General features: G+C 35.9%; 1 protein-coding gene across 7 annotated transcripts in view; it reads right to left on the bottom strand.

The window, feature by feature from the left end:
• Window positions 1-12245, bottom strand: part of PHIP (pleckstrin homology domain interacting protein) — a 130528-nt gene that overhangs the window by 84436 nt on the left and 33847 nt on the right. For all 7 annotated transcript variants that reach the window (XR_014807727.1, XM_021092177.2, XM_021092190.2 and 4 more), the window contains one exon: window positions 10127-10287. Coding sequence is in view for 6 of the 7 variants with exons in the window: in XM_021092177.2 (XP_020947836.1) it covers window positions 10127-10287 (161 nt within the window). In the remaining variant the exon portion in view is untranslated. The remainder of the gene's footprint in view (window positions 1-10126; window positions 10288-12245) is intronic.

The following is a 12245-nucleotide window of genomic DNA, read 5'->3' as shown; positions in this document are numbered from 1 at the left end:
CTATCCCGAAAAAACAACAGTGTAGATATTATTGGTGAAAAGGCTTAATAAAAGGTGGAACTTAAAAGTTTAGATTTAGATTTGCCTAAACATAAGAATTTAAAGTACCCTATAAATTTTCTTAAATTCATAAGAATTTAAAGTACCCTATAAACATCTAGAGCCATACACAACAAAATTATAAATCCATGTGTCTTTAAAATTTCACCATGTTCTATAGGATACTGGACAAAGGAAGAAAACTAGAATCTCAGGAATTTCTTTGAATACTTTTAAGTACTCTGGAAATGGTACCACCAGTGACTTTTCCAACATACAGCTGGATCTCTTCCACTGCAGATAATTCCTATTTTTTGTCTATCCCAAAGAAGTTCCTATTTTGTGACTCCCTTTTGGAAACATCAGAATTTCTTCAAAACAGTTTTTTTTGTTTTTTTTTAAGTGCTGTACCTGCGGCATATGAAAGTTCCCCAGGTTAGGGACTCAGTCAGAGCCATAGCCAGAGCTAAAGCCACACTGGATCCCAGACACATCTGCAACCTAAGCTACAGTTTGCATTAACACCAGATCCTTAACCCACTGAGTGAGGCCAAGAGATCAAACCTGCATCCTTATGGAGATTAATCGGGTTCTTAACCTGCTGAGTCACAATGAGAACTCCAAAATAAAGAGAGGCAAAATTCTGATAAATAAAAGCAAATGCCAACATTCTCCACAGTTAAAGCCCAGGCAATCAATGTCTAGTACGCATCTGCTTTTGCCATCCTGGTAGAGAAAAGTTGCATAGATCTTTGCGACATGCTTTCAACTTTGTCATATGCTTGGGTATTAAAATTATCCTTAAAATCTACAAAAAAAAAAAAAAGTTTTATCTTCAATAAGAAAACTTTATGGAACAACTTTAGACACAGGTCCTTCAGCCATTTAAATTCTACATAAAAACTAAAGCAGAACCTAAAGTCAAATTTAAAGTTTCTGGAAGGCAAATTTTAAAGGGCTCAGTTGTACTATTTAAATACATATGTCAGAGTTCCCACTGTGGCTCAGCAGGTTAAGAACCTGACATAGTTTCTGTAAGGATGTGGGTTTGATCCCTGGCCTCCCTCTTGGGTTAAGGATCCAGCATTGCTGCAAGCTGCATCGCAGGTTTTCAGCTGCAGCCTGAATTTGACCCCTACCCTGGGAACTGCCATGTGTCACAGGAGTGTTCATAAAAAGAAAAAAACAAAATAGAAAAATCCCCCAAAATAAATACATATATGTATATATTTATTAAACTAAAAGCTAGATTATGGCTAACAACTATATGAACTATTCAATGATGAAGAAAAGTACTTTACAGGATGGAGCAGCAAATGACAATGAATGGTTGATTTCTGCAAGCAGAAAACCACGCACATTTGGGAAAAAGTGCAGCAGGTTCATTCTGCTCAGATGACTTTAAGATTAAAAAGTAGATCTTGGAGTTCCCATCGTGGCTCAGTGGTTAACGAATCCGACTAGGAACCATGATGTTGTGGGTTTGATCCCTGGCCTTGCTTAGTGGGTTAGGATCCAGCGTCACCGTGAGCTTTGGTGTAGGTTGCAGATGCGGCTCGGATCCCATGTTGCTGTGGCTCTGGCGTAAGCCTAAGGCTACAGCTCCTATTGGACCCCTAGCCTGGGAACCTCCATACACCGCAGGAGCGGCCCAAGAAACGGCAAATAGACAAAATAAATAAATACATAAATAAATAAAAAGTAAATCTGTAAAACTTCCCCTGCTAAAAGAGAAGCATGAATTGGGCAGACCAAAGACTACTATTTTGACATGACAAGTAAGAGAAATTATATGATTTTTAGACTTACAGTATTATCTTGAAGACTTTGGCATACTTTGGCAGAAGCAACAATTTTTTTCTTGCTATTGCTACAACTTATGAGTCAGATTTCACTTCTTGATGTCATTAGAACAAACAAAATTAAATGTTAAAAACATCATGTACATGATCATTCATACTATAATGTCATTTTTTTTTCAACTTATAGACCCAATGACAAACCTTTTATCAACGTAACAATCACTTGCACTTATCCTGCTCCCAAATTCTAAGTACCATTATGGAAAAGATGATAAGCACACTAAATTGGCAACACTGAAAATTCCTAACTTCTCTGCTTATTTGGGGAGCCTTTTATTTTTTCCCCATTCATCATTCTTTCCCTATTACCAGGTTTTTTCACTCATCTCTAGAAGCCAGTCCCATTCTCTAGCCAAGACTCTTATCAGATAAAATATTTCACATTGAAAAGTAGAATCTACTCATTGTGAACCTAATTATCTATCTAAATAGTCCAAATAAACTGTTCTTTATACATTCCACCTTCATCTACTTATTCATTTATCTATCTTCCTTGAAGACCACTGTACATCAATTATCTCTTACAGCTACTCTCCTGGTTTCTTCCCCTTGACCAGTTTTTCAAAAATATACTTCTTAGAAATTATTGTACTTTAGCTCTCCTTTACATTACTTCCAAACTGACTAAATACAAAGTATCACCCCTAAGTTACCTCCCAAACACTTTTCAAAAGTAATTTTGAATTTCAAACTTACAGAAGTTTTAAGAGCAGTACCAATGTCTTCCATCATCCAGATTCATCAACTATCAACAATCTTCTCCATCACCGCCTTACTTTCTCTCCATATAACACAAACACGCACACACAGCCATTAGTCTTTTTCTATACCATTTCAGAGTACTATGCAGGCTTGATGCCCCATTTCTAAATATTCCAGTATGTACTTCTCTAAAACAAGGAAACTCATCTATATAAGGTGGGGAATCCATGTTGATAAAACTTCCATCTATCCAATTCCTTTCTGGCCTCGGATCCCATACATGTTAAATTTTAGTTATATGGTCACTTCAGTCTCTTTGACCTGGACTATTTCCTCAGGCTTTCTCTGTGTTTCACATCCTCAGAAGTTTATATAAAGAATACAGACCTTTCCTTCCATAGGATGACCCTGAACCTCAGTCTCTGTTTTCCCATAACCAGACCCAGACCACACTGTCCTGGCAGGAATCCCACAGACAAGATGCTCTCTTTCTCAGGCACCACTTCAGAGGATACACAATGTCAACCCATCCCCCACTAGCAAAGCTAATAACTTTTTCTTGTTAGTGTTTCCAATGTTTCTCCTCCATAAAGTTGCAACTTCCCTTTATAACCAATTAAATCAGTATCTTGTGGAGATACATACAAGATGATGCTAAGATCTTCTAACCAGTATCTACCAGTCTTAGCCTCCATCGATGACGTACAAATGAATCAACCACCATCACGATAGCTGCCAAACCACCATTCTTTCTACAATGCCAACTGGCATCCTACTATAAATAAGAGTTTTCTCTTCCCTCACAGTCATTTATTTACTTATTTACATCAGTATAAACTCATGGATTCCTACTTTAGTCAGTGGTCATAAATCACTCAGTCAAGGTCCTATCTGTCCTCATGGAGCTTAGCAGGAAGAGAATACAATAAAAGACAGTTTTTAAGAATAAGAATTTCAGATAGTAAGAGACATTACAAGGTAAGGTAAGGTAATGTGACAGACAATGATGGAGTCTGAGGAGGGAAGGTAGTCAGGGAAGAGTCTCTAAGAAAGCAGTGTTTGACTAGAGTTGCTAAAGAAAGAATCATCTACAGGAATATTCTGGAGAAGACAATTCCAGGCAGAGGGAATCGACAGTACAAAGGCTCTAAGCCATAAACGGGCTTTGCAAGTTTGAAACAGAAGAAGACCAGGTTAATGAAGCACAGTTCTACTATGACGTCTTACAGATATTTTTGTATACAGCTCCCCCAACAAGTTTCTTAAAAGAAAGGACATTATTAACTTTTACACCTCTAACTGTTTCATTCATTCATTTTTTGTTGTATGCCTCCTGTTTGCACCAGATACTCCGCAAGGCACTACAGATCTAAAAACCTTTAAGAAAAAGCTTTTGTTGTAGGAAGTTCACAACTTTAAACAGAGACAGACATCTAAACAAATTCACTACAACAAAGAGGACAACACAAATATGAAGTTTGGTGGTAGCACTCCACATTCAGAAAATAGTTTAATTTTTCAATTGTCAAGCTCTTTGCAAGATTAATGTATATGGTCCCTTCAATTTTTCAATCCGCATTCCCTCCTTAGTGCACTGCAATTTCACTCCTATCCCAAAAACTAAAATAAAACATTTTTTCATTAAGGTCATGAATAGCCTTGCCAAATCCAAAAGAGCCCTTTCAGTTCTAATTTTATTTTAGGTTTCCAACTTTAAACTTTTGGCCTTTAAGACACCACTTCTTTTTTTTTTTTTTTTTTTTTTTGGTATTTCTTGGGCTGATCCCGCAGCATATGGAGGTTTCCAGGCTAGGGGTCCAATCGGAGCTGTAGCCACCGGCCTACGCCAGAGCCACAGCAATGCAGGATCCGAGCCACATCTGCAACCTACACCACAGCTCAAGGCAACGCTGGATCGTCAACCCACTGAGCAAGGGCAGGGACTGAACCCGAAACCTCATGGTTCCTAATCGGATTCGTTAACCACTGCGCCACGACGGGAACTCCAAGACACCATTTCTTTTTCTCCCCTCTTGCTTCTTAGGCAGCTTTTTCTCAGTCTTAATTATTGACTTGTCTTCCTTTCTTCAGTTTGCTTTAAAAGTTGAAGTTTCAGCCCTCTTACATTACATATATATCAAGTAAAATAATCAATTTCCATATTCAGTGATTCTCGAATTGGACCTCTGGGCCCAGATCTCTCTCCTGAGCTCCCACCACTGTTGAGCATTTCAATTTGACAATCCACCTAAGTTTCTCAAATTTGACATGTCCCAACACTCCCACAATAAATGACACAACTTTCTAACCAGTCACACTAGTTAAAAAAAATGTCATTTCATACTATTCCCTCTCAATTCCTTACATTCAAGCAAACCTCTTAAATCCTAGAGATTGTATTTTTAATCTGTTAATTCCATCCCATCTTCCACTGTAACTCTTTCATGGATCACTGCCAGAACCTTGTCACCAACACCTCTGTATATACACTTAGTTTCAATCCATATTCTAGAACAATGCCAAAGAGATCATTAAAAAGGGAAAGTCTACTTACTCAGTTCTGACAGTCCATCATTTTAGCTCCACTGTCTTCAAGAAAAAGAAAAAAAAAAAAAACCTCTTCCTGTGTCATAAAGACAACATCTCTAGCTTTTGCTTAACAATGGTCCATACTTAACTCTTTGTCATGTCCAATAATACACAATTGTATTTTATGTTCTCCCAAAGTCTGTAAATGCCTATCCCTAAGTCTGTAATATACAGGTCAACTCAGTTGAGGTGTCACTTTTCTAGTAATTTCTCTTACCATTTCCTACCACACACTGAATTAGGTACCTGGCTCTTATGCTACCCCAGCATCTTGTGCTGCCTGTCAAAGCTTATCACATTGGTTCAATACTGTGTACTGACCACCTGTGAACTCTCCAGGGACAGCTACTATGTCTGTTATTTCTATATCCTAAGGGTTTAAAACACTGTCCGTCTCCCGAAAGATGAAAGTTTGTTAAAAGAAAGCATAAACTCAGTCTTTATTATAAATTATCAAATTTATGAAAATAGTTTATGTTCTTTTGCCTTAATGTGAACAGATATATTTTATATTTCTGAAAAAAGAGAGGAAATTTTATATGGTCTTCAACATACTTTTGTATTATGAGTAAATGACTTACTCTTAAAAATTCATTAACTCTGCTTTTCTTTGGTAAATATTATATGAGGCAATGATTCTGAAACCAAGTTAAAAATTTTTAAAAACTAACAAAGAATTAGGGAGCAGTCTGACTTAGTAATTATGCTACCTTCTTCTCATTATTCTACTGTGAAACATCCATTATTAAAATATTCTATGAGTTTCCATTGTAATGCAGTGGGTTAAGAATCTGACTGCAGCAGCTCAGGCTGCTGCAGAGGCAAGAGTTCGATCCCTGGCCCAGCACAGTCAGTTAAGGGATCCGGCATTGCCACAGCTATAGAAAAGGCTGCAGTTATGGCTCAGATTCAGTCCCTGGCCCAAGAATTTCCATATGCCATGGGTGCAGCTATTTAAAAAAAAAAAAAAATTCTAGAACAAAATGCTGGAAAATTATTCTAAGACAGAATATCACTTATCAATCAGAATGATTTCAGTGTAAATCTTGCATAACATTTATAAATAAGATTTTAGGTAAGAAAATAAACTGGATAAAATCTATCTATAAAATTAAAAGCAGGAGGTAGAACTTAAGGACTGCTTCTTAGATATCTTGTTCTATACTAATCACATGTACTATTTCACATAATTCCAAAAAAATCCTGTGGGATTCACACTATTATTATGTATTTCCTTCCCTCTTTTTTTAAGGGCTGAGAAAACTGTAGATTAAAAGCATGAGATAATCTTTCTAAGTTGCACTGCTAGGAAGTGGTAAAGCTGTGAGTTAAACAAAGAGCCCCCTAATACCAAAGCTGATGCTCTTAACCACAGGGCTATACAGCCTCTAGTTGTGCTTATCCAGAAAGTACTCAAAAGTCCCTTGGAACTAGTCCCTTAATCAAAGCTTATGACTATATCTAACATTAAAAGTTAATAATAAATGTGCAAGGTCTAAGATACTACATACATAAAAGGGAAATACTGAGTGCTTCATTACTGACTTGGTATTCCAATAAATAACAACAGTGTGCTACTCCCTCATAGGAATTTGAATTTCACTGCTCAATCACAATCTGCTAACCTAAAGGCTTATCCTACCAGTTTTTAAGACTGGTTTTCAAAACATTAGCTAGTGGCTGGTGTGTTCCCAGTGGAATGAAGTTAACATAGACACATAAGTACCCTAACTCACTTGAGGTGATCATCATAAAAATATAAGGAAATTTTAAGTAACAGTGATCTTCTATCTTTGTAATTTGTCATAAGGTAATATTTTTGAATCTGTAACTACAAATCAGTAAAAAATTGCAAATGAGACTGTAAGTTTGGCAGTTAGCAAATTACATCACATATATAAAACATCGACATTTTTTAGACTCTTGATAAGACCATATAAAATACAGTGATAATTTTTTTTTCTTTAAATATGTCGTCAACTAAAGGAAAATAATCAAACCAGCTATAGTGGAAAAAATAAAAATCATTAAAAGAAAAAAAAAAAAGCCTCCTCTTCTTCACATATCATTCCTGTTCCCCAAATCAAATATTCCTTTTTTTTTGTTTTTGCTTTTTTTAGGGGCCAGACCTGTGGCATATGCAAGTTTCCAGGCTAGGGGTCAAACTGGAGCTGTAGCTGCCAGCCTACACCACAGCCACAGCAATGCGGGATCTGAGCTGTGTCTGCAACCTATACCACGGCTCAGGGCAATGCCAGATCCTTAACCCACTGAGCAAGGCCAGGGATCGAACCTGCATCCTAACAGTTACTAGTCAGGCTCGTTACCACTGAGCCACAACAGGAACTTCCAGATCAAATATTTTTAAAAGAAGGAATTAAACAGCTAGAACAGGGGTTGCCTTTTTTTTTTTTTTTTTTTTTTCCCTCTATAGGGCAAGATAACAATTTCCTTAGATTTTTCAGGCCATGCATTCTCCATCATTACTACTCAACCCTGCTGTTACAGTAAAAAAGAGCTTGCCCAAAATTCCTGTTGTGGCTCAGCAGTTAATGAACCCAACTAGCATCCATGAGGACACGGGTTTGATCTCTGGACTCGCTCAGTGGGTTAAAGATCTGGCATTGCTTAGTGGTGGTGAGCTGTGGTGTAGATTGCAGATGCTGCTCAGATCCCTTGTTGCTATGGCTCTGTCATAGTCCGGCGGCTACAGCTCCGATTGGACCTCTAGCCTGGAAACCTCCACATGCCTCCATATGCCCTGGCCCTAAAAAGACAAAAAAATAAAAAAATAAAAAAAGAGCAGCATGCTTGAGTTTGAATAAAATTGTATTTCTAAAAACAGGTGTGAGGCCCGATTTGACCCACGGGTAATAGTTTGTTAACCCTTGGCTTAAGAGTGCTCTTCCAGGAGTTCCCGCCGTGGCTCAGTGGTTGACGGATCCGAGTAGGAACCATGAGGTTGCGGGTTCAATCCCTGGCCTTGCCCAGTGGGTTGGGGATCTGGTGTTGCCGTGAGCTGTGGTGTGGGTTGCAGACGTGGCTCAGATCCTGCGTTGCTGTGGCTGTGGCGTAGGCCGGCAGCTACAGCTCCGATTGGACCCCTAGCCTGGGAACCTCCATATGCCGCGGGAGCGGCCCAAGAAAAGGCAAAAAGACAAAAAAAAGATGAGTGCTCTTCTATGTCTCTTACTCCACTAAACTCAGGAGACAGCAACAGCACATTATCTCAGCGCATTTTCCCTCAAAAGGTTGTAGGAGATTATGTGTCTAATTCAAATCGACACAACACTTCATAAGAGAAAAACAAACAAATCTTTACCATCCCTATCATTTTTAAAGAAAAAATTCCCACAAGGTATTCTACCAACATCAAAAATTAAATAGTTATATAATATTTTTATAACCTCAGTGCAATGGCATAAACCTATACTCATCAAAATGAAGTATGAACACAAAGTAATGCTTCTTTCTCATTCTTTCAGTTTATTACTTATGAAAGAACTTTTTAAACATTAGAAATGCCAATTTACTTTGTTTTGAGAGATAAATTTAAATATATATTGAACTCAAAAAAGGCTAAAAGTAATTTTCCATTACCATTTAGAGCAATTGTAGGTCTATCAAGGACTTTAGCAAACATGGATATATCTGTTCCCCACTCTAAAAATAATAACCAGTCAGAAAATTTTTTTAAATTTCACTTTCATTCTGCTTCATTGAAAACAGTATGCTGCTCTATAGCACTAGAACTGTATCTAGTCACTTATGATGGAGGATAATGTGAGAAAAAGAATGTATATATGTATGTGTGACTGGGTCACTTTGCTATACAGCAGAAAATTGACAAAAATTGACAAAACACTGTAAAATAAAACACTGAAAAAATAAAAATCATTGGGGGGGGGAAAGAAAACCATATGGATAAAAGAAAAGGTGAAAGGAAGAATACTAATGTAGGAAATGATTGGCAAATGCCTGAAATGGTTTCTGGAACCAGGGAAAGATATGTATGGAAATCCTTTCTCACATCCTGCCATTTAGCTGTTTTATAGATGACTGGGTATATGGGAAAAGGAGAGAAAGTAGATATAAATAAATCTTAGTTCCCAAGCATATATACTTAAAACAGGAATCTATGATTGTTATGACCACATAAAAGTCACAGCTGCTCTCTCTAAAGTCAGAGATAGGAATTTCCACATTAACTTCCATTTCCCATTTAAAATTAGGAATCCTGTGAATGAGTGCACACCTTCAGCGCAAAGAGTAGTATTTAATTATAAGTACAACCCTAGCAATGTAGTATAACCCTTAGTGGATATAATAGTTAAGGTACCTAAAAATAAACCTGAAATATTCCTGTAAATAATTTTCTCACTTAAAAGCTGAAAAGCTTTGCTTTTCTGCATTCAACAAGTTAAAAGAAAGAGTAATAAACAAACCCAAAGGGACTCCTTGAATACATAGATATATTAAAGAATGAGGTGCTAAAGTTAAAAGATAAAAAGCAGAACATGTTACGTATGTTCAGAATTTTTTCTTCACTATTTTAAAGGAAATTTATCAGACCCCTCTAATTTACTTTAACACATTACGCGAAATGCCCTTGGTTTAGAATTAAAATTATTGTATGATGTACAAAATGTCAAACTGTATTATATCAAACTGTATTTGATATAATGCTAGAATTGCACTTATTCATGATGTAGGACCATAATGTAACTATAACTGTGCCATAACAAAGCTTTGAGGAATGTTCCAAACTTGAAGTCCAACTTTAAGTAAAACCTTCTGTTACAGTAAGCTAAATTACCTGAATTTCTAATTTTTCAGTAAAAGAAAAAAAAAAAAGGTTTAATTTCAAGTATAACTATAAGCAATGTTTTTGCACTCCATACATGAAATAAGATAATACTTTAGAAACTACTTACAGTAAATATCCGTCTGCCAGTTCGATCAAAAGTTACACAGTAGACGGACGACAAATGTCCAAGAATTCTTTTATGCATTTTCATGTGCTGGTACACTGCAGTTGGAACAAGTCGCTCAAGCCTGTATTTCCCATTCAGCTTCCTTGAAAATAAAGTATCCGCTATGAAGAAAAGGGGGAAAATAAGTACAATTCAGAACTTAATTTCCTTAAATGTCATCTTTTAAGAAATCACATATTTCAATTTCTCATATTTTAGTAAAAATAAAGATGTTTTCTAATGTATATGGCTCCTGGTTAAAAGCCTTCGAAACAGACAGTAAGAGCCCATTATTTCACCTTAAATAAGTTAAGCCAGGCACTATTATTCTCATTTTACAAACAAGCAAATTCAGCTAAATGACCTGTCTAAAATCACAACATAAGGCATGAAGCTATGATTAAAATTCAGACTTCTTTACTCTCTGGCTAGTGTTCTTTAAACCCCCAAATCATTTTTATATGACATTATTTCTTTAAAAGGTGCCCTGTGAGATAAATCTAAATATGACATACTGAATGTTTTTAAAATTTTTGCAACAAGTACAAATAGAGGATAATTTGCTGTGTTATTTTAAAAGATAAACTGGGGATCTTGCCACTGCATTACGCAGTGTCAAAGACCTGAATAATGAACCTAGAACCTATAGTTTTTATAAGCTATAGAACCTTCTAAAACCTATTGCTCTCTTTCCACCTGGTCCATTTTAACCCTCTTTCAGGATATGTCTGAAATTTATCTTCTGCCACAAAGGCTGATGTGCTGACTCTGGCCCAAAATGTTCTTTTCCATCTAAATTACTACTGTATTTATTTCCTATACTGCTACTTACAGACAAAGAAGGTGCTCAATAAATACATGCTGACTTATCTGTAGGCACATGGTTCACCTGCAGATTATCTTTGGTGTGACTACCATCTACACTGAATAGTAAGCACTACACTTTGTCACTTAAAGGAAATTAAATATATGTACAAAATACTTAAATAGTATTAATAATTAATTAATTATTATAATTATGCTCTAAAGATGATGAAATACCAATATCTCAGGTGTATTGTAAAGAATCTCAGTATTTATTATTTTATTTGCACACAATAAATGTTTGGCTTACACTATGTTGCAAGTGAAAAAGAAAATTTGGGGGACTGGCGAGGAGACAGGTAGAAGAATACTTCTCAGGTTCTAAAGCAGTAATATTTCAGGGAATAATTATATCATGCTTCGGCGTTCTTTTATTACATCAATCATTTTTATTCTGCTAAAGTATATCTCATGCCATTAGCATAAAAGTTCTATGATACAATCTATTTCAACATCTGTGTACCTAAGACAAACTATGAAAGTTGTTAAATTTGTATATTTAGACTTCAACTCATTACACAATAACAGAGATTCAATACATTTCTAAAAAACCCTCAGACATTTTTCCTTATGCACAGAAATGGCCTGATGAAAGACATCCCCCCAGTGCTTTGGCTCCAAACTTATTTGGAGCAAAGACCACGCAAAACCACAGGCATCAACTGTCCTGCCAAATAAAAACTCCAACGACCTTATCCAAACATGAAGGATCAATGACATCTCAGACTTACTGTCTGTTCTGTAAGAAAAATAAGTGATACCTGTAACACAAATGTTGACAGTGCTGTGTTACCAAGATGTAGTTTAATTTCCTACATCTAAAGTTTACAAAATTCTCAAAATGTCAAATTTTATTAAAATATTTAAAACTGTTCAGGTATAAAAATGATTGTTGGAGATAACCATAAAATCCTTAATGATGATCAAGCACTTTTACATGTCAAATCTTTTTAGATGAATTTGTTATAAAGACTATTTATAATTCAGAGTTGATAAAGCCAAAAAAAAAAAAAAAACCACTTCCCTTAAGAGAAATGTTACTACATTCTTAAACATAGTTTTTACTGAATATTTACCTAAACTGGTATTAAATCTTTATTTTCATTTTGAGAGTCAACTGATAAAAATATCCCTTTTAAAAAGTTACAGTCAACATTTCAAGTAAAACCTTCCAGAAACAACATAAAGTGAAATATATTTATAGGTAATACTATAT

The sequence above is a fragment of the Sus scrofa genome, chromosome 1 (assembly GCF_054392235.1).
Source record: "Sus scrofa isolate SSC_HxYL_T2T_F1_AM1 chromosome 1, Sscrofa_HxYL_maternal_Yorkshire_Landrace_v2.0, whole genome shotgun sequence".
Classification (NCBI taxonomy): Eukaryota; Metazoa; Chordata; class Mammalia; order Artiodactyla; family Suidae; genus Sus; species Sus scrofa.
The sequence above is the reverse complement of the archived record's forward strand: the minus strand, read 5'-3'. Positions and strand labels throughout refer to the sequence as shown.